This window comes from Oryctolagus cuniculus, chromosome 6 (genome assembly GCF_051225735.1).
Source record: "Oryctolagus cuniculus isolate XC-2025 breed Fujian yellow rabbit chromosome 6, ASM5122573v1, whole genome shotgun sequence".
NCBI classification, from domain to species: Eukaryota; Metazoa; Chordata; class Mammalia; order Lagomorpha; family Leporidae; genus Oryctolagus; species Oryctolagus cuniculus.
The window spans coordinates 106,117,803-106,141,652 of NC_142872.1; the positions used below are offsets into that span (position 1 = coordinate 106,117,803).

At 41.4% G+C, this 23,850-nt stretch overlaps 1 protein-coding gene across 1 annotated transcript in view; it reads right to left on the reverse strand.

Annotated features, from left to right (window-relative positions):
- MRPS28 (mitochondrial ribosomal protein S28) overlaps positions 1–23,850 on the reverse strand; it is a 151,084-nt gene that overhangs the window by 102,129 nt on the left and 25,105 nt on the right. Inside the window, exon 2 of the mRNA XM_089335456.1 lies at positions 11,843–12,024. Within this exon, the coding sequence (XP_089191582.1) occupies positions 11,843–12,024 (182 nt within the window). The remainder of the gene's footprint in view (positions 1–11,842; positions 12,025–23,850) is intronic.

A 23,850-nucleotide genomic window follows, 5' to 3' on the forward strand; every position in this document is an offset into this window, starting at 1 on the left:
GGTGGAATGGGCAGGGCAGCTGTTTGGGTCTCTTTTATAAAGGCCCTAATTCTATTCACAAGTGCTGAAACCCCAGAGCCTAATCATCCTAATAACCCTACCTCCCAATAGCATCAAATTAGTGAGTAACGTTTTACCACATGAACTCTAGGAGGATACAAATATTCAGACCATAGTAGCCATGGACACCTTAGGCAAAGCTAATATATCAGACCACCTACCATCCTTTCTTTAGTGTTTTTAAAATGTGATTAACATGTAATATTTCCATATTTTTATGGGATGCAGTGCAGCATTTCAACACAAGTATATGGAATAAACTGATAAGTCAGGCGTTTCTGTTGGCGTTACTTGATGTGTGGAGCTTTCCAGCTCCTCTCTTCAGTTTTTTATACTGTATGTAACACATTGTTGTGAACTATAGCCACCCCACTGTGCTGTGGAACATTACCTATTATCCAAACTCCTATCTCTCCTCCCCCAGATCTTACCAGTCCCTGGTAAGCACCATTCTAAGTTCCAATCAACTGCTGTATTTTTTTTTAAACTTCCACATATAAGAGAGAACATGCAGTATTGTCTGGCTAATTTTGCTTAATATAATGACCTCTAGATCCATATTTTGCAAATGTCAGGACTGCATTCTTTTTAAAGGCTGAATAACATACAATTTACTTATCCATTCATTCATCCATTTACTTAATTTACTTATCCATTCATTCATTCATGGAAACCTACAATGATTCCATCTCTTGGCTATTGTGAACAGATCTGCAATACATATGGGAGTGTAGGTATCTTTTTCACATGTGAATTTTTTTAAAGATTTTTATTTATTCATTTGAGAGGCAGAGTTACAGACAGAGAAAGGAAGAGTCAGAGAGAAAGGCCTTCCATCTGCTGGTTTACTCCCCAAATGGCAGCAATGGCCCAAGCAGGGCTTATCTGAAGTCTCCCACGTGGGTACAAGGCCTAAGCACTTGGGCCATCTTCCACTGCTTGCCCAGGCCATTAGCAGAGAGCTGGATCAGAAGAGGAATAGCCAGAACATGAACCAGTGCCCAAATGGGATGCCAGCACCACAGGCGGAGGCTTAGCCTACAGCACAAGGCCCAGGGTATGTTTTTGACAACTTGTCAAGAATTAGTTGGTTGTAGATGTATGGGGTAATTTCTAAGATCTCTATACTCTTGCATTATTCTATGTGTCTGCTTTATGCCAGTATCACACTGTTTTGGTTATTAACCTCTGTAGTATGTCTTCAAATCATTTATTGTGATGCTTCCAGCTTTGTTCATTGTGCCCAAGATTGCTTTGATTACCAGGGTCTTGTGTGCTTCCACATGAATTTTACGAATTTTTTTTTCTAAAACTGTAATGTCATTGGTATTTTGATGGGGATTGTGTTCAATCTGTAAATCACTTTGGGTAGTATGAACATTTTAGTAATCATTAACTCTTTTTGTGTCTTCAACTTCTTTCATTAGTATTATGAAACTTTCATTGCTACTTAACATTCTTTAACAGACCTCCACAGCTTCACTACCACACTACCTTAAGGGTCCCTGGTATGATGCTCCTTGAATATGAGACTATTTTCGGAGGCCTTAAACAGCACAATGAACTAAAAGAACATCTACACACAATCCCAGGCTTAAATTCCTGCTTTGTTAATTCCTAGTCTTGTGATTTCAGCAATGTTTTTTACACTCAGAGACTCAATTTCCTTTATTGAGACAGTGTGGACACAGACAATAAAAAGAAAGTGAGCACACAGTAGTCCCCCTTTGTCCCAGTAGTCCATGGTTTCAGTTACTTTTAGTCATTCACAGTCCAAATACATTAAATGGGAAATTCCAAAAATGAAAAACTCATAAGTTTTGAAGTGCACACCATTCTGAATAACATGCTAGAAATCATGAGGACCTGTTCCTTCCTATCTGGACAGGAATCACCCCTCTGTCCAGTATATCTGCACTGTAAATGCTACTTGCTTGCCAGTCACTTAGTTTGACTGTTGAGGTATGTCAGTGCTTGTATTCAAGTAATCCCCATCTTACTTAATAAAGGCCCCTAGGTGTGCAACACTAATGATGTAAAGGAGGCAGCAAGGCATTAAACATGGAAAGACAGATTAGCTCAGGTACAGTGTAGCAACACTGCAAGGCATTTAGAAAGAAACACAGTATATACAGGGGTCCGTTCTACCTGAGATTTCAGGCACTGTCTGGGGTTTTGGAACACACACTCCTCGGATAAAGGGGGACTACAGTGATGCCATCTATTTTTTGTGGTTTTTTTTTGGTGGGGAATATATACTATGATGCACATTAAATGCTATTATAAGCTTTTAAAAAAGCAACTCTTCTGATTATCAGAAGGAAATAGATGGAATATGGAAAAAGAACTATCTTAAGTCACACTAGCACAAGTTTTGTAAAAAACTGTGTGCTGTTTTACTATGACAGAAAAAACGTCTAAATAGAAGGGTTGGCAGGTTCACATGATGGAAAGAATGCTCTCTCATAGATTGGTTCATGGAAAAGTAGGTCAAGGTGAAAACTCATTAAAAAGTACATATACAGGCTGCAAAGATATTAACTGATAGAAAATTAAGATAATTAACTTATAGGAAATTAAGTAAATATCCTGAGAGGCCCAGGCTTTCTCGGAGTAGAGGTCCATTCACTGGAGCTAGGCACTGATTCCTTACATAACAACACCCACACTACCAGGTCTGTAATCTCCACGGTTGGTCACTTCAAAGTACAACAAGAATAAAAGACATCTGGAAAGCAATTCTTTCTAAATTTTTAAGATTTTCTGCTAATCTTTATGGTTTTCTTGTTCAATCTAATTCAATAGTAATTTCTTTCTCTTTTTTTAAGATTTATTAATTCATTTGAAAGTCAGAGTTACACAGAGAGAAGAGAGGCAGAGAGAGAGAGAGAGGTCTTCCATCCACTGGTTCACTCCCAAGATGGTGGCAACGGCCGGAGCTGCGCTGATCCGAAGCCAGGAGCCAGGAACTTCTTCCGTGTCGCTCCCCCTCTTCGTGGAGGAACGACACAGGACCCTGCGCTGTTCTTTCGTCTGCTCGGCCCTCCCCGGGTTTGCTGCTGGTTCTTCCCGGGTTGGCTACTGTCCCTTCCACCTCCGTGGAAGGGCGGTTCCCCCTGGCCACTTTCCCCACTTCCGCAGGGGAGCAGCACACCGCCGGCCGGCTCTCTGGGGGGCTGCACAGGTGTTCCCCTTAGGTGTTCCCCTTAGATGTTCCCCTTAGATGTTCCTGGTGCATGCCGTCTCTCTCCTCCTTTATAGTCCTCCTCCGCCAATCCTAACTCGGCTGCCCACACGCCGAGTACGCTGCTCTCCTCCAATCAGGAGCAAGTCCTACAGCTTGTCAAGTTGGTGAGAGGCAGCTGGGTAGAAGCTGTTTTCTCCTCTCCCAGCGCCATATTGTGGGAGAGCAGATGCATAGAATAAGTCTTAATTCCAGTAACTCAGTCCAGTCCGGATTGCTCCCCACACTTCCGGGTCTCCCACATGGGTGCAGGGGCCCAAGGACCTGGGCTATCTTCCACTGCTTTCCCAGGCCATAGCAGAGAGCTGGATTGGAAGAGGAGCAGCCGGGACTAGAACCAGCGCCCATAAGGGATGCCAGCGCTTCAGGCCAGGGCATTAACCCACTGCACCACAGTGCCAGCCTCTCAACAGTAATTTCTTTTTTTTTTTCTTTTTTTTTTTTTTTTGACAGGCAGAGTGGACAGTGAGAGAGAGAGACAGAGAGAAAGGTCTTCCTTTTCCGCTGGTTCACCCTCCAATGGCCGCTATGGCCGCCGCACTGCGGCCAGCGCACCGAGCTGATCCGATGGCAGGAGCCAGGTGCTTCTCCTGGTCTCCCATGGGGTGCAGGGCCCAAGTACTTGGGCCATCCTCCACTGCACTCCCGGGCCACAGCAGAGAGCTGGCCTGGAAGAGGGGCAACCAGGACAGAATCCAGCGCCCCAACTGGGACTAGAACCCAGAGTGCTGGCACCGAAGGCGGAGGATTAGCCTACTGAGCTACGGCACCGGCAGTAATTTCTTTCTTTCTTTCTTTCTTTTTTGACAGGCAGAGTGGATAGTGAGAGAGAGAGAGACAGAGAGAAAGGTCTTCCTTTTTTGCTGTTGGTTCACCTTCCAATGGTCACCACGGCTGGTGCGCTGCGACCAGCGCACTGTGCTGATCCGAAGCCAGGAGCCAGGTGCTTCCTTCTGGTCTCCCATGCGGGTGCAGGGCCCAAGCACTTGGGCCATCCTCCACTGCACTCCCGGGCCACAGCAGAGAGCTGGCCTGGAAGAGGGGCAACCGGGAAAGAATCTGGCACCCCGACTGGGACTAGAACCTGGTGTGACAGCGCCTAGGTGGAGGATTAGCCTATTGAGCCGCGGTGCCGGCCTAGTAATTTTTTTAAAGAAAAATTTCTCTCCACTATCGGGTCTTTCCAAATCATAAAAATTAACTATCTTAATAACAAAAAACCTTCCAATGTTCCTATTTTACTAATTTGTACAATATTCAAATAAGTTACTTAATAATAAAAACAGGTTTCAGAGCAAGTTAGCTTTTGCTAAATATATCTAAATATATCCTTCAACTGGAAGAAGCAAAAGTGCCCAGGTGAAGTACAGGATTGCCAACATCTAATGTTTCATGTGATGTTGGTATCAATGGGTTTAACAGAAAACAAAATGTTGATTAATTTGGGAAATCAATTAATTAAATGAAAATCACCAAAGTAGTTAATGTCAGAATCACTGTGATTTATTATAAGCTAATTTGAAAGAAAAATAAAAGGATTAAAACTGTTGAAATTGGTACTCTATTAGGTTTCACCCATGACCCCAATTTCAGAGTTCATTTACAACATTCCTATTCTGCAATTTTGACTAGATCACAATTATAGCTTAGATTCTGAATGTACTATCTTTATGAAATTAATTTCTTTCTCTAAATGTGTTCTTCAAACTTTTCTTTTTGGCAGTTGAAATATTCACCAGCACCACCCCACACTTTCAACAAAATGTTTTCAGAATTGCACTACATGAACAAGTAAATAGAGCTGCTCAGAAGGCAAGGCCTAACATTCCTTTAACCCCTTAGAGCAATCTCAGGAGCCTTTCTTAAAATTGTAGAGCTTTCTGGTGAACACCTTGAAAACTGTTCCTTAAAACTATGGTAAAAAAAAGAATATTAAAACACAAAAGTTATAGAATTTATTAAAAGGCTGCTACTTAATTAGAATATTAATTAACCAAAATAATGTCTGACCTTTTTCAGTTTTCTAATTCTAAAATGCTATCAAACGTTTATTAGCCAAACTAGATATTTCAGAAATTTTAGTTATTCTTTTTTTGTATTTTATTAATGCTTAGACTGTCCTAAGTAGAACATACTCAACCACACAAAAAGTTCGAATGAGGAGAAGAAAGCAGTTCTCTCAAGAGATTTTAAAAAAGAGGTCAGGTATCAGGCACATGAATAATATATCATTTATGGCAATTTAAAAGTACTAAAGCAGGAAAATTTGCCATCGAGATTTAGTCTCCCACAATTTGCTGACTCAGAGGCCTGACATCTTGGAGGTAGCAGTTCTGTCCAGTCAAGTCATTTAAACTTGAAGGTATAAATGGGACAAAAGGGGGAAGACCAGAAACACCAAGTTTGATCTTACTACTTTCCCACTCAGTGTTATCATTCTTTCACCAGTGATAAACACAACAGGTAAACATTTGAATAAGATACATTCCCATCCACAAATTTAATTTTGGATGAGTACAAGGTAACTGAATGGTAATTATGCTGGCCTCGCAATTTTCTCTAGTGTTTTCTAAGTGTAAGTGACAGAAACCTAGAAAATAGCTTTGCAAAGAACTTAAGCATTTCTATATGTGCAAATCAACAGGCTTAATAAATGTTTTGTGAGGAGTATAAATTTTCATAAATGAATCAATGAAGAATGGGACTGGCAAGGGGAGAGGGAGGAAGAGGTGGGGTGGGAATGTGGGTGGGAGGGCAGGTATGGTGGGAAGAATTCCTAAAGTTGTACTTATGAAATTTGTATCCCATAAAAAAATAAATTAAAAAAATCTTATCTTTATAAAAACAAAAACTAAACAATAACAAATTTCTAAGTTAAAAAGTTTCTCTCCAGAAAGCAATTTATGTAGACATATAGTTGGAGTTGTTATCTACACAGCCATATGGTATGTGTACAAAGGTAAGTAGAGAAAAAAAGAAACTACTCAGGTTAAACTTTATCTGAACTACTCCCTCGGGCACACTGAGAGAAATAACATTACCAGTCTGTAGGAACAGAGCAGAATAGCACCTAAGCCTTTACTCTTGTTTATCCCCCTACTTTTAAGGTACTATAATGGCATTTCATACTTAGAGCAACAGAAGTAGAGGTCCAAGGTATTTCTGACTACTATTTTCTACTCACCAGGCACTTTGTCATCATATTTGCTTGTGTAATCATAAATACTTATTTATATATTTATTTTAAATATTTGAGAAGCAGAGTCAGAGATACCTGTCGCTCCCCCTCTTCATGGAGGAACGACACTAAACCCTGCCTAGGCTTCATATCCGAGTCACGGCACCATTATGTCGCTCCCCCTCTTCGTGGAGGAACGACACTAGACCCTGCCTAGGCTTCATATCCGAGTCACGGCACCATTATGTCGCTCCCCCTCTTCGTGGAGGAGCGACACTGAACCCTGCCTAGGCTTCATATCCGAGTCACGGCACCATTATGTCGCTCCCCGTCTTCGTGGAGGAACGACACAGGACCCTGCGCTGTTCTTTTGTCTGCTCGGCCCTCCCCGGGTTTGCTGCTCGTTCTTCCCGGGTTGGCTACTGTCCCTTCCACCTCCGTGGAAGGGCGGTTCCCCCTGCCACATTCCCCACTTCCGCGGGGGAGCGGCACACCGCCGGCCGGCTCTCTGGGGGGCTGCACAGGTGTTCCTTCAGATAGATGTTCCCCTTAGATGTTCCCCTTAGATGTTCCTGGTGCATGTTGTCTCTCTCCTCCTTTATAGTCCTCTTCCGCCAATCCCAACTCGGCTGCCCACACGCCGAGTACGCTGCTCTCCTCCAATCAGGAGCAGGAACAGCTCCTGGAGGTCATCACTCAAGTTGGCAAGAGGCAGCTGCGTAGAAGCTGTTTTCTCCTCTCCCAGCGCCATATTGTGGGAGAGCAGATGCATAGAATAAGTCTTAATTCCAGTAACTTAGTCTAGTCCGAGTTGCTCCCCACAGATACCATCCACTGGTTCACTCCTAAATGGCCAGAATGGCTGGGGATGGGCCAGGTTGAAGCCAGGAGTCAGGAACTCAATCCAGGATTAACAGGGTCTACGTTAGCAGGGATCCAACTACTTGAGCCATCACTGGTGCCCCCAAGGTCTACACTAGCAGGCACCTAGAATCAGGAACGAGAACTGAGACTTGAACTCAGGTAACTCCAATATGGAATACAAGTGTCTTAAATGCCAGGCCAAATGTCTGCACCACCAATATTTCTTTTTTTTTTTTTTTTTTTTTTTTTTTTTTTTGACAGGCAGAGTGGACAGTGAGAGAGAGAGACAGAGAGAAAGGTCTTCCTTTTGCCGTTGGTTCACCCTCCAATGGCCGCCGCGGCCGGCGCGCTGCGGCCGGCGCACCGCGCTGATCCGATGGCAGGAGCCAGGAGCCAGGTGCTTTTCCTGGTCTCCCATGGGGTGCAGGGCCCAAGCACCTGGGCCATCCTCCACTGCACTCCCTAGCCACAGCAGAGGGCTGGCCTGGAAGAGGGGCAACCGGGACAGAATCCGGCGCCCCGACCGGGACTAGAACCCGGTGTGCCGGCGCCGCTAGGCGGAGGATTAGCCTAGTGAGCCACGGCGCCGGCCACCACCAATATTTTAAATTAACTTATGGGGGCCAGAAATTTGATACAGTGGGTCAACTACCATTTGCAATGCCAGTATCCCATATCAGATGCCGGCTGGAGTCCTAGCTGCTCCATTTCCAATCCAGCTTCCTGCTAATGTGCATGGGAAAGAAGTAAATGATGGCCCAAGTACTTGGGTTCCTGCCACCACGTGGGAGACCTGGATGAAGTTCCAGCTTCTGGCTTTGACCTAGCCCAGCTATAGCTGTTGTACACATTTGGGGAGTAAACCAGCACATGGGAAATCTCTGTTTCCTCCTCTCTGTCTCTGTCACTCTGTTGTTTGAATTTTTAAAAAATTGATTTTATGCACTTGTTCTACTCTTTTCCCCATTAGAACTCTTCATGAGCAGAGAACAAATCTGTCTTGTATACCAGTCCTTACAACAATGCCTGGCAAATTAAAGAGGTCCACTGTTTGTTGAATGAATGAATGAACGAATCATCACTGTGGTTCCTCCCTTGCATGATCTTCATTCATGAATGTACTGATTCTGTGAGAGATCTGGAAGTACAAGTTGGTATTTCTGGTAAGAGTAATTGGATACTGGGCAAGTGGTTTAAATGTAAGGAGTTGAATGATAACTACCACAGATCATCAAAAAACAAAGAGATTTAGTCTTTTAACTCTCCTAAGGACATAAAAAAATGAATACAGTGACTTCTCCAAAGAATACAGAATTTATTTGCAAAATTATTATATAAGCCTCTTCCCCTGGAAGAATTTTGCTAAATAGACTGCATCATTAAAAGGAGACCAGATGGAGTTGAGAGTTTTAAGAAAATAGTAATTTCTATAGTAGAATATGTGCAATGTGGTATGTGTATAATTTTAAATGCAAAATTAAGATTTAATAAATGTTATAACAGATTCCAATATTTAACTGCTGAAAGTTATAATATGCATAAAATAAATTCAAATCATACTATAACACTCATTGGAGAACTACCTAAATACAAACACCGATATTTAAAAATCTACAATAGTAAATAAGGCATGAGAATCAAGTCAGTAATTCCAGTTAGTAATTCAAGTTAGTAATTATCTAATGTCTTATGAAATATTATGCTCAAGATTATAACATAATGACAAAACTGACATTTTAAAAACTGAATGCTGAAGATAAAAGGGTATCTACAGAGAATTAAATACCCATGAAAGGAATATTATTAACAAAATTCTATCCTCAAACATAAGGAAACATGTACATCACTTATATTTACAACTTATAATAAACTTGACTGAGCCGGTGAATATTGGCTGAGAAATATCTTGGTAAAGTTGTGTGTAAAATAGGTCTTTTTATAAAGTTAATGCCTAATTCTCTGGCCACACGAGTAAGATGGTCATTGCAACTGGACAGTATCGATGCTACTATGATGGAAAGTTTACCAATTGTAGGGAGGCGACATTAAGGATTTCTTTGTGTAAAATAAAATAGTGCTTTATTTAGAAGTTATTAACATATTTTCTATTAATGAAAAAGTGATCTGCTATTGCTTCTCCTGTCAGGACCCAAAAGCTAAGGTTGCCTCTCCCAAGGCTGACTTCAGGACCACTTATCTTTACACCTGCCTCCTTCATAAACTCTCCTCTTTAGGAATTCTTGAGGGAGGGCATCATTAGGTCACTAGGGTTTCTGTAACACAATATGAATGACAACAGTAGTATCAGTTTACTATTTTAAAGTTACTGTACAAAATAATTTTTTTCAAGATTTATTTATTTTATTTGAAAGGCACAGTCACAGAGAGAGAGACAAAGAGAGAGGGAGAGAGAGAGAGAGAGAGAGAGAGAGAGATTCCATCCAGTGGTTCATTCCCCACAGGGCTGCAACAGCTAGGGCTGGGGCAGGCTGAAGCCAGGAACTAGGAACTCCACCCACGACTCCCATGTAGGTGGCAGCGGCCCAAGCACTTGAACCAAATCCTGCTGCTTTCCCACGTGCATTAGCAGGAAGCTGGATCGGAAATGGAGCTGACAGGACTTGAATCGGCGCCCATATGGGATGTTAGTGTTGCAGACACTGGCTTAACCCACTGTACCACAATGCCAGCCCCTGTTCAAAATCTTTACATGCAATAACTAATCAAAAAACCTTTACTCAACAAGCACTGAGTACAGCATTAAAGTCTGGACTAACAGACACATCCTACTTAGAAATGTCTTTAAGTCTTATGACCTTTGATTGAACTTGTGTGTTATTTTATCTATCAACTCAAGCTGTCCTGAGCCACAGATCCTCATGACAGGCAGTGTAAGAAGTCCATTTGCCAGGAATTCCCTGGTTTACACTACTCACCTGGCTGAGACAGTGTTTAACTTCTGATTATCAGAGGTAGAGGCGTGCTGCAGAATGCTCATACTAACTTGTGCAGAGTTCCCTGTGCACACCTCTTCTCATCTCAGCATTCAGTGGCATCAAACTATAACTTGAAATTGGCCATTGTGGGGCTATTTTATAAAGCAGAAATCAGCAAATCAAAGTCTTTTTTAATAAGAAAGGTGGTTATTAAATATTTACTCACATATCATTGATCTGAGGAAATGTTTATCCCATTAAATCTGTGCAGTCCTATTCAGACTGAAGCAGAACAAGTTTGTCTCCTAATTGGATGAGCACAGTTAACAACTATACCTTTAGATATACATAGCTCTCAGGAGAGGGTCAAATTAGTCTCACAACTGCTCTCCAGGAATACAGGAAACTCCTATGAAATGACTCATTCCTAAAACCAACTTCTTAGTCACTGTAATTCATTCTAAGACACCATTGAATACTATAATCATCACTATTTTATGTACTGTTAAGAAGAAAAAAGTACTGCCAATTAAAATCAATATTCTATCAACTCACATGCATCCTGATACCAGAAATATTGATGTTGAAAAAAGTGCAAATTAGAAACTAATGGGAAAAAAATCATTTCTATCTTGTTTACTATTGCTTTTCCATCTCAGCATCTTAGTTCAACATCTCCTTTACCCTTGATATTCTGCTCCTAGATCTTCCACTCTCCCCAATGAATATCTGTATTCATAAATATCTTTATTTGTATGCTAAAAATACAATGACTTCTGTTGATATAATATGAAAAATAATTCTTTAAAAAGATGTAAAATAATAATAAAAGAACAGGGTAAAGCACAATAATTTGGTAAGGGAAGAGAAAGGAACACACAAAAAAGCACAAAGTAGAGGCTTCTCAGAGAAGCAGAAACAGACTGGAGAGAGAAGGGGGAAAAAAGGTTACAGGCAAAATGGTCTGAGCAGCAAATATTATTACAAAGTTCATTTTAATTTTGTGGTATGGAATGGTCTGTTACCATGATAAACATTCATATCTTCTCCAAAACTGTTCTGTTTCAAGACAGGAATCTGGCCTAATATGACTAAAAAGGATTTTTTTTTCTTTTTTTTTTTAAACTTTTTTTTAATGAATATAAATTTCCAAAGTACCGAATATGGATTACAATGGCTTCCCCCCCATAACGTCCCTCCCACCCGCAACCCTCCCCTTTCCTACTCCCTTTCCCCTTCCATTCACATCAAGATTCATTTTCGTTTCTCTTTATATACAGAAGATCAGTTTAGCATACATTAAGTAAAGATTTCAACAGTTTGCTCCCACACAGAAATATAAAGTGAAAAATACTGTTTGAGTACTAGTTATAGCATTAAATCTCAATGTACAGCACACTAAGGACAAAGATCCTAGCACTTCAGACTCTACTCTCAACAGCATTCCCAACTGAAATATACTGTCTGTCTTTGCAAAAAATCACCTATATTCAACAATTCTTTTGAGATATCTCAACTTTTGTGAACAGGATTAAAGGACTTGGAAATTATTCTACTTACTCTCCATCTACTTCAGGTCTTCTACATACACAGTGAAACTTGCCACCAAAATCTATATAAAGATCATCTTCTACAATATGAAATATTCGTCCAATGACCAATTTATCCTTGGCAGGCCCCATCTGGGTAAGAGGAGAATGTCTCAGCAGGGATGCAAAGGATTCCACATTTCCCGTAGACTCCTAAATATGAAAAGAGATATTTATATTAATATAAATTCAAAAAAATATATGGTAAGTATAATAAAGCCTTAAAGGAGAAATTTTAGAAAGTTAATTTTATGTATCTTTGCATTTTGTAGTAATAAAAAATTTAAGTGCAATTCTGCTTTTTCAAAAGTGAGTTATGCTCTTAAACTTCCTCTTTCTCCCTTTCCTTCCCAAAGATTTACAGAAAAACAGGTACTCATGTATGTACTTGGTGGGGGACGGCAGGGATGTGCTGGTCCAGAGAGGGGTCTCAAGACCCCAAACAGGGTAAAGAACGTCAGAGTGTATAAATGGCCTTCCAGGATAGGCAGCAGGTGGGGATGAGGGTAGGTGTGTCAGAACCTCATCATGTGAGGAAGGCATCCAAAAAGGTGACTGACTTTATTCCTAGCACTGACCATCTGCAAAACATGCCTTCTAATTCAGGTTTAGGTAGAGCAACTATTAAAAAAAAAAAAAAAAAAAAAAAAACAAAAAAAAACACCACAAATTCAGTATATACAAAGGGGTCTTCAAAAAGCTCATGGAAAATGTGTATTATGGGAAAATTATGGATGGATTTCAAAATTTGTTGCATCAAAATAAATGTTTTAATTACATTTTCCATGAACTTTTTGAAATCCTTGCATATGAGATAAAACGGGGGCCCTCACTACAATCACCAGTCTAAACATGGGTTCTTAAACATAAAACAATTTTTTTAAAAGATTCATTTATTTATTTGAAAGACAGAGTTACACAGAGAGAGAGAGAGAGAGAGAGGTCTTCCATCCACTAGTTCACTCCCCAATTGGCTGCAATGGCCGGAGTTGTGCCGGAGTTGTGCTGATCTGAAGCCAGGAGGCAGGAGCCAGGAGCTTCTTCTGGGTCTCCCACGTGGGTGCAGGGGCCTAAGGACTTGGGCCATCTTCTACTGCTTTCCCAGGACACAGCAGCGAACTGGATCAGAAGAGGAGCAGCTGGGACTAGAATCAGCGCCCATATGGGATGCCAGTACTTCAGGCCAGGGCATTAACTCGCTGTGCCACACTGCCGGCCCCCAAAACAATTTTTTTAATATTTGAGAGACAGAGAGGAAGAGACACATAGACCAGAACTCCCGTGCCCTTGTTCTCTCCCCAAATGCCTGTGATGGCTGGAGAATTAGGCAAAAGATAAAGGGAGGAATGAGAACAGGAAGCATAGGGGCCTAAGCCCCACTCAGGAACTCAATCAAGTCTCCTACATGGGTGGCAGGAACCAAACTCCTTGAATCATCACTGCTGCCTCTCAGGGTCCACATTAGAAGGAACATTGAATCAAGACCTAGAATAGGGTATCAAGCCCAGGCACTCTGATGTCGGATATGGGCATCCCAATTGGTGGTTTAACCATTAAGCCAAATACTCACCCCTATAACGCTTTTAAATGACTTGTACTTGTTCTTTTCCTTAAAATCAAATTACAAAGAAAAACTAGCTTCTTTAATTGTATCATGTTGCTCACTTTCTAGGACTCTTTCTACACAGTAAATTCACTTGAGGTATCCCTGAACATGTACTCTGATTACTCTTTTTTCAGATTCTTTGAAAAATTTTTACAAAAATATACTTTTTCAGAGATCCATGAGGACAGATATATGTCTTTTATTCCTCTTTAATTTACATATGGTGTAGTATGTATGTGCTTTCAAATAAGCTAAGAGAAGTACTAGGTTTTTATTTGTGAAAGCTAAACACAGAAGAATATTAAATTTGACCTGATTACTTATTTATACCCTGTATTTACAATGAGTTTTACATTTGTTATTCGAGAGAATTATTAAGAGTTTGACAGCATACTTACTTACAAAACTGTATTTATGATTTAATTTTAAGGCATGTACTACTCCAAGAATTACAAATGCAAATGCCAGGCCAAGTAAGGACTTGGCAAGCAGAATATGTGCCCCTTCTAAAAGGTACAGCCACTACTCAGCTCTAGCTCCAATTCAAGTCCAGTTTTTGCCACATGTTTTGATTTTCCAGTAAGTCAGAAATCAACATTTGAAGGCATAATTTCCAATATTTAAAGACTTAGATGTTGAAAAGAAAAAAAAAAAAATGATGTTCTCCAAGACAGGTATTTGGCACAGCAGGTTAAATCATTCACTGCCTGGGATAGCTATGACCCATACTGAAGTGTCTGGTTCAAGTCCTGGTCGCTGTGCTGTGATCCAGTTTCCCCCTAATGCACACTCTTGGGAGGCAGCAGATAACGTTTCAAGTACTTGAATCCCTGCCATCCATGTGGGAGACCTGGACTGAATTCTGAGCTTCTGGCTTCAGCCCGGCCTAGTCCTGGTTGTTATAGGCATTTGGGGAGTAGATGGTAGATCTTTCTACATCAGTCCCTCTGCCTTTCAAACAAACAAAAGTGAAAATAAGGGATCGGCATTGTGGCAAACCAGATAGAGCATATGGGTGCCAGTTGGAGATCTGGCTGCTCCACTTCTGATCCAGCTCCCTACTGACACGCCTAGGAAAGCAAGGAAAGATCGCCCAAGAGCTTGGGCCCCTGCACCTATGTGGGAGATTCAGAGGAAGCTTCTGACTCCTGTTTTCAGCATGGCCCAGTCCCAGCCATTGCAACCATTTGGGGAGTGAACCAGCATATGGAAGACTGATATATCCATTCATTCATTCATTCATTCATTCTCTCTCTCTCTCCTTTCCTCCCTCCTTCCCTCCCTCCCCCGTGTGTGTGTATGTGTGTGTGTGTGTCTTCCTCTGTATAACTGACTTTCAAATAAATAAATAAATCTTTAAAAAAATAGTGAAAATAAATAAAAAATTTAAATATGTACTCTATTTTACAAATCAAGCAAAAGATATCTGGTGTTGAGTTTGGTCCATGAACCTCAAGTTGTGTTTTTTTTTGTTTGTTTGTTTGTTTGTTTTACCTCTGTCTCAGGAAAAAAAGAATGTCAAGAGATTTGGCTGACAGCAAGTCCGTAAGGTGCTAGATGAAAGGTATGGTGATGAATTTATTTCAGTGAATTGAAGCACATTAGGAGGGAGTCCTGAGTACAAAAGCAATCCATCTAAACCAAAGAAAAGTCAGCACATCTAGATGCCAACTTGAACTGAAAAAGTAGCCAGGAAAGTAAGCCATAAGCCACAATACTAGTTTCATAAATTCACACTATAAGAGTAAAGGATCATAAACAAGCACCTTGAAAAAAACAGTAAAATACATCCTACATGTTCAGCACAGAAACAGCCAGGAATTGCCCAACAGAAGTAATACAGGCCGGTGCCACAGCTCAATAGGCTAATCCTCCACCTGCGGTGCTAGCACACCAGGTTCTAGTCCCGGTCGGGGCACCGGATTCTGTCCCGGTTGCCCCTCTTCCAGGCCAGCTCTCTGCTATGGCCCGGGAGTGCAGTGGAGGATGGCCCAAGTCCTTGGGCCCTGCACCCGCATGGGAGACCAGGAGAAGCACCTAAGCACCCGGCTCCTGGCTTCGGATCAGCGCAGTGCGTCAGCTGCAGCACACCAGCCACAGTGGCCACTGGAGGGTGAACCAACAGCAAAGGAAGACCTTTCTCTCTGTCTCTCTCTCACTATCCACTCTGCCAGTCAAAAAAAAAAAAAAAAAAAGTAATACAAAGAGAGTAATACAAGAGCCATCAGTGACAACAGCAGCTCCTCTGCTGACAGCAACTAAACCACCCACAGCTCTGTAACCAGAGCAGCTGAGAAAGCAGTGCTCAGGAAAAAGCAAGTGAAGTATCATCTTGAGAGTCTCCTACTCCTTGCAACCAGGGAGGGTCCTAATCACTTTCCCCAATGACCTGCTTTCCTGCTACCCACTTTAATACTTGATATCTAACACACTTCCACTCCCCCCATCTCTTTTGGCCTCTCAACTGAAGCCACAGTCAATTGTTCAATTTTAGACAATAGATTAATCCAGTAGTAGATTCAGAAGTTAAAGCATTTATTGGGGATTATTTAGCCATCACTAAAGTCTGTTCCTAAAATGAGACCATTTCCTTCTCAACTGTAAAGCGATGCTAAACCTAAGACTGGTGGTATTTCCCCAATTGGTTTTAGAAAAGTACTAAGCTTTCTCAACTATTTAAAAAGATTCTTGTGGAATTTTTAGTAAATCTGTTATGAAATATTAAGTAAAATTATGAGCAATTTTTTTAAAGATTTATTTATTTATTTGAAAGTCAGAGTTACACAGAGAGAGAAGGAGAGGCAGATAGAGAGGTCTTCCATCCACTGGTTCACTCCCCAGAAGGCCGCAACAGCCAGAGCTGCGCCAATCCAAAACCAGAAGCCAGGAGCTTCTTCCAGGTCCCCACTGTGGATGCAGGGGCCCAAGGACTTGGGCCATCTTCTACTGCTTTCCCAGGCTACAGCAGAGAGCTAGATTGGAAGTGAAGCAGCCGAGACTCGAACCAGCGCCCACATGGGATGGCAGCACTGCAGGCGGTGTCCTTACCCACTACACCACAGCACCAGCCCCATGAACAATTATTTTCAACATCAAGTAGGATACAACGCTACTTGCTTTTACTTAATTATATTTTGCAATGGAATCTAATGTGTTTTCAGTGAGTGAAATGGTTTTACCACAAGCATAGAATCTTGGATTAACATCTGAATTTGATCTTAAATTGAATACTCATTATTGTTCACTACTTTTTAGAAACTATAACAAGCAATTAGACAGAACCCTCCAAAAATCATAGTCTAAAACCATCTTTGAATTTCTAGGACATAATACAAGGTGTACTCATTTATTTGTCACATGACTTCTAAAAATAATTTATGTAGCAACTTCTACAATGCACACTGACAACAGGGAATCCTGGCTATAAAGTATCTAAACCAACACTGTTAGCTGCTCTCCATAGGGATGCAGACTGTAGAGACCGCAGGTACCTTGTCAACTGCTGGGCTTGTGTCATGGCTCAGTGCCTCAACCTAGCTATGGAAAATGTTACCATAAAGCTCACTCATAGAGAAGTCCTAGGTAAAGTAGGTAACCTGGAGTTAGCTGCTTCCATTATGAGCTGGTCGGAGAGCTCAGGTTTTGTTATTCTGCTGTACTACTTTCTTTCTTTGAAGCTAGAAAGCTTAAGAGAACTGTGTAGGTAAACAAAAAGTAAAGGGACTACAAATAAAGGGAACAGTACTACTTTCATTCATGCATTCATATGTTGACTGCTTATCATGTAACCAGGCTCTGTTTAGACCTGGATATGAAAATAGGTAGAATGGCAGAGTTAAACCAACACGACATCAGAGATAAGGGTCCAAAAAGTTGCTGAAAACAACCACTACCTTCACTTAGATTGCATACAGGGTTAGCGGAGAGTGAAAAGTGGTTTCTAATTAATGGACAGTACTTGCTCTTTGTTTTGAAAAAGAAATTTTGGCAGCAGAAAGAAAGATGGACCAGAGGGAGAATATAAAATTGGAAAGAGTCAACTGTTAAGCTCCTCCAATCAGCTGAGTAGAAACGACAAAGCGCCTACACTGATGAGGTGACCACTGGAATATGGAAGAAGGGATACGGAGATTTACCAAACAGTACAGCAAGAACTTTTACCCAATGTCTGTACAAAGTGAAGGAGGGAAAGGCGATGTCATAGATGGAGGAGAAGAACAGTATAGTAGAAATAAGAGAGTAAGTTTAGTTTTGTACATACCAGCTTTATTATGTAAATCTATATAAAATCTTGAGGAACATTGGCTATTTGGTAGACAGTTAAAAATAACAGGGGGGGCCGGAGCTATGGCATAGCAAATACAGCTGCCATCTGCAGCACTAGCATCCCATATGGGTACCAGTTCAAGTCCCAGCTGCTCCACTTCCAATCCAGCTCCCTGCTGTGGCCTGGGAAAGCAGTGGAAGATGGCTCAAGGCCTTGGGCCCCCACACTCACGTGGGAGACCCGGAAGAAGCTCCTGGCTCCTGGCTTTGGATTGGCCCAGCTCCAGCCGTTGCGGCCACTTGGGGGGTGAACCAGCGGATTGAGGACCTCTCTCTCTTTCTCTGTCTCTCTGCTTCTCCTCTCTCTGTGTAACTCTGACTTTCGAATAAATAATTAAATCTTTTAAAAAAATATTTAAAAAAAATAGTGAAATGTTTATATACATGCACACCTTTATATGTTTAGAATAATATTATATGAGTATAGATGTAGACCTTTCAAAAATATACTGTCAACTGTAATTTCCACATAGGCCTATTTTGTTCTGCCTATTATTTATCATAGAATCTAAACTACAAATATACATATTATTTTACAATGTTTAATATACATTAAGCATATACTCAAATGTAACTATCATGCACATGAGGACATTTAATAGATAACTTAGAATCAAGATTATTAGTGCTAAAAGAAATATGGCACCCCTGCTAGTTCAACTATTTCATTTTACATGAGTACCAGGCCTGCTATTTAAAGCTACACGGTAAGCTGAGTATTGATTCTTAAATAAGTTGCCACAAAAAATGGAAAATAGGAAGTCATTTATCCTCTCCAATCCATTTTCTTATTTATAAATAAAAAGACTGGATAACTATAAATTTTTTTTTCAACTTTAAAGTAGTAGGTTTTCCTAAACATACTGAAATCTGAGAAGGATTTTATAACATTATGCACGTTAAAAATGAATGACATCACCCTATCTAGCTTCCTCTTTTAATAGAAACAATAACAACAAAAATAATGAAATGGTATATATATTTTATTTCACAGTGGCTAACTAAAAAAATAAAATTCAACATGATGTTCTCAGACAAGTAACTTTTAAATGACTGACTTCTACTAACTGTGGTGCATTCTTTTGTTTCCTCAACACTAAGCAATAAAAGTTATTCTTCTGGGTCTCCTACACGAATGCAGGGGCCCAAGCTCTCAGGTCACCTTCTACTACTTTCCCAGGCCATAGCAGAGAGCTGGATCGGAGGAGAAGCAGCCAGGACTAGAAGTGCCACCCATATGAGATGCCGGCGCCGAAGGTAGAGGATTAACCTACTGAGCCACAGTGCCGCCCCTAATGTTCTTTTTTTTTTTTTTTAAAGATTTATTTATTTATTTGAAAGTCAGAGTTACACAGAGAGAGGAGAGACAGAAAGAGAAAGAGAGATCTTCCATCTGATGGTTCACTTCCCAATTGGCCATAACGGATGGAACTGCACTGATCCGAAGCCAGGAGCCAGGAGCCAGGAGCTTCGTCTAGGTCTTCCACTGGTTTCCCAGGCCATAGCAGAGAGCTGGATCTGAAGTGGAGCAACCAGGACACTAACCTGCGCCCATATGGGATGCTGGCACTGCAGGCGGTGGCTCTACGTGTTACGTCACAGTGCTGGCCCCAAATAAACGTCTTTTAAAAAGATATTTTTCTATGTGCATCAATGACCTATTATTCACTGAACTCTCCACACAAACATGTGGGGGCGTCGGATATAACACAGGTTGGCAAACAATGGCCAGCTCTGGCCCATGGTATATTTTTGTAAATAAACTTTTATTAGTACCCCTTACCCCCCAAAAAAAGATATTTTTCTTGGAGCTGGCACTGTGGTGTTGCGAGTAAAGCTGCTGCCTGCAGTGCCGACATCCCATATGGGCGCTGGTTCGAGTCCTGGCTGCTCCACCTCCGATCCAGCTCTCTGCTATGGCCTGAGAAAGCAGTGGAAGATGGCCCAAGTCCTTGGGCCCCTGCCCCAACGTGGAAGACTGAGAGGAAGCTCCAGGCTCCTGGTTTTGGATAGGCACAGCTCCAGCCGTTGTGGCCAACTGGGGAGTGAACCAGCAGATGGAAGACATCTCTCTTTCTCTCTTTGTAACTCTTTCAAATAAATAAGTAAATCTTAAAAAAAAAAAGATATTTTTCTTTTTTAGTAATAAATTAGTCTTAGCTCACTGTAATGCTTTTACTTTATAAATTTTTTTATTTTTAAGAAGTTTGTTAAAAACTAAGAAACATACACATTACATATGTACAGTCAGGATCAACAATATCACTGCCTTCCATCTCCACATCTTATCCATATCTTATCCACTGGAAGATCTCATATGGAGCTGTCATGCTGTCTGATAATCATGTATTCTTCTAGATACCTCCAGAAAGACCTCTAAGAATGCTTTACTGACCTTTTTAAAAATATATTAGAAGGAATACAATCTAATGATTAAAATTATAGCACAGCAAATACATAAACCACTAACATTTACCATCATTATCAAGTATTATGCACTGTACACAATTTTATGTGCTACATTATTTATTTATTTATTTATTTTTAAAAGATTTTTAAATTTATTTGAAAGTCAGAGTTACACAGAGAAAGAAAGGAGAAGCAGAGAGAGAGCTCTTCCATCCGCTGATTCACTCCTCAGATGGCCACTGATGGGCTGCGCTGATCCAAAGACAAGAACAAGGAGCTTCTTCCGGTCTCCCATGCGGGTGCAGGGGCCCACACACGTGGGCCATCTTCTACTGCTTTTCCAGGCCATAGCAGAGAGCTGGATTGGAGGTGGGGCAGCCTTGACTCGCACTGGTACCTGTATGGGATGCTAGCACTGCAGGAGGCGGCTTCACCCGCTATACCACAGTGCCGACCCCAGTAATGTATTTATCACTGTGGCAAAAATAAATACAAGTCTTTCCTCTTCTCATAAAATGACTGAGGGGCCAGCGCTATGGTGCAGAAGGTTAAGCCTCTGTCTGCAGTGTCAGCATCCTATATGGGTACCAGTTCAAGTCGTAGCTGCTCTACTTTTAATCCAGCTCCTAATGTGCATGGGAAAGTAGGGGAAGGTGGCTCAAGTACTTGGGCCCTGCGCCCACGTGGGAGACCTGGAAGAAGCTCCTGGCTCTTGGTTTTGGCCTGGGCCAACCCCAGCTGTTGTGGCTATCTGAAGAATGTACAAGAGGATGGAAGATTTCTCTGTCTTTCTCTCTCTCTCTCTCTCTCTTACTTTCAAATAAATAAATAAATCTTAAAAAAAAAAAAAGATCAAATCAACAGTCTAGAAAACTAAGTTTACGTGGTTTGTTATACAGTAATAGGTAGCTTACAAAAGCAGTAAAGAAAAGAATAAATGATTCCGTGCAGCAAGTGCAAGAGCACTTATTAAGGACTAGAGCAGCAAGGCTCCTAAAGGGAGCCTCTAAAGTCTGGCCGCAGGGCTCACATCTTCGTTCTACAAGTCACCAGCACTGTGGATGAGGCAGTGCTCAATGCTGGGGTTTATTCATCTGGTAAAAGGAGGCTAATAATTACATCTATTATATAAGACTGTTATGAAGACTAAATAAATACTTTACCATATGTGAAGCATTCAAATAGCACCCAAAGGTAAGCAATCCCCTATATCTAGTTTTTTTAAAAAAAGTAATCAACTTCTTTTAAAAAAAAAAACTTATCTTATTTATCTGAGACAGAACTACAGACTGACAGAGAGGTCTTCTGTACGTTGGTTCACTCCATGAATGGCTACAACGGCCAGAGCTGAGCCTACTGGAAGCCAGGAGCCAGGAGCTTCTTTCAGGTCTCCCACGTTGATGCAGGGGCCCAAGGACTTGGGCCATCCTCTGCTGCTTTCCCAGGCACATTATCAGGGAGCTGGATTGGAAGCGAAGCAGCCAGGACTCCAACCAGAGCCCAGATGGGATGCCAGTGCTACAGGCCAGGTCTGTGCTGCTGGCCACAGCACCCCAAAAAATAACCAATTTGTTAACGACCCAGTCACTATCAAGTTATTGACTCACCTAGTCTTTGAAACAGGACTATTTTGCCCTTGGCTCCAGGGGACACTTGGCAGTGTCTGGAGATGTTTGATTGTCACGACTGAGGGTGCTGCTAGAATCTGCTGGACGGAGGTCATGATGCTGCTAAACATCTTACAATGCACAGAACCGCCCCACTATATTTTGGTTCAGAATGTGACCAGTCCCAAGGCTGAAACTCCCTGGACAAATAGTGTCCAGCGGCAGACCAGGTTTGACAGCTACGTGAGTCACATTAAGGGAGCTCTAGAATGTCAGGTAAGGCAAAAAATAAAGGGCATGAGACTCTAGGTATCTGAATAACTGTGAAGTTGTTCCAGACTGAGTAGGAAGAAAGGAAGACCCAGAGAAAAGTTGACAGACTGTTGAAAAAAGTATGACTGAGGAACTGCAAAAGAGAATAGTAGTGTGCTAACTTGAAGAGGAGATAGTTCTAAGTGATAATGATACACACATTATGATATATCTCTAAGTGAAGGAAAGTGGAAATGAAGGTCACACAGTACAACATTGAAAAACTGTGTGTTGCCTTCTGGCATGTAACCAGCATCAAAGAAGATGGAAACTGCTACTCCTTCCTAGCAGGAAGTAAAAAGCTGAACAAGGGGCTGGCTTGTGGTCTAACTGGTTAAGTCGCCACCTGTGACACCAACACTAGCATCCCATATTGATGCTGGTTGGAGTCCCTGCTGCTCCACTTAAGATCCAACTCCCTGCTAATGCACCAAGGAAAGCAGTGGAATATGGGCCAAGTGTTTGGACCCTTGCAAACACGTTCAGAGAGCTGGAAGAAGCTCCTGACTCAGTCTGGGACATTGCAGTCATCTGGGGGAGTGAACCAGTGGATGGAAGATATTTCTCTCTCACCCTCTCTCTCTTCTTCTCTTTCTGTAATTCTGCCTTTCAAATACATAAAATAAATCTTAAAAAAAAAAAAAGCTGAACAAACTGAAAACTCAATTCTACTTACATCTATCTGAAAGCTGGAGACACAGGGCAAATGTTGCCTCCAAATTTGAAGAGACAGGCAAATGCAAAGAACTGCTGGTTATAGCAGAAACACCTTAGCACAGACCTCCAAAAACCAGTGTCAAGATGGGGAACCTGAATTATAACTGATTAACCACTGGAGGCTCAGAGTGGACAAGTCTGAGTCAAAATCTCCAGGAGAAACCAATCCCTGGGAGCTCCCATGCTTCTGTGAGTTTTACCTCCTGGAATTCAACCTGGTTCCCCCAGTGCGACTACAGGAGAAAAAGAGCCCTGAGCTGGGGGGAAGGGGAAGAGGAACCATCTCAAAATACACCAGAGCATTCTGTTCTGTTCTGTTCTGTTCAACAAGGTCTGCAGTTTTATTAGAGCCTAACTGACCTGGAGGAAGGAAAATACCCACCTCTTGCTGGCTCTGGCTATCCTGTCCCACAAAAATAAGGGAAAACGAGGAAGCACTGTGAAGTTTCCAGCAGAGGCATAAGCACTAAAATACTGAGATCTATGCATAGCAGTATAGAACACACTTCCCCCACTCCATATTAGGAAAGGCATATTTATTTACTGCAGTTCCTTTCCCCCGTACATCACATCCAGCTAGCAAGAAAAAATTACAAGATATACTTAAAAGGCAGAAAACAGTTTGAAGAGACAGAGTAAGCATCAGAAGCAGATTCAGATATGACAGGGATGTTGGAATTATCAGTTCAGAAATCTGCAATAACTGCAATTAAGATGCTAACAGTTCTCATGGATAAAGTAGACAGCTTGGAAGAACAGGCAGGCAAAGTAAGCAGAAAGATGGAAATTCTAGGAAAAACCCAAAAATAAATACTAGAGATAAAAAAAAAAAAACTGTAGCAGAAGTGAAGAATGCCTTCAACAGATTTATGTTGGACTGGACACAGATTAAAAAAAAAAAAAAAAAAAAAAAAAAAAAAGAGGGGCCGGCGCTGTGGCGCAGCAGGTTAACACCCTGTCCTGAAGCACCGGCATCCCATATGGGTACCAGTTCAAGATCGG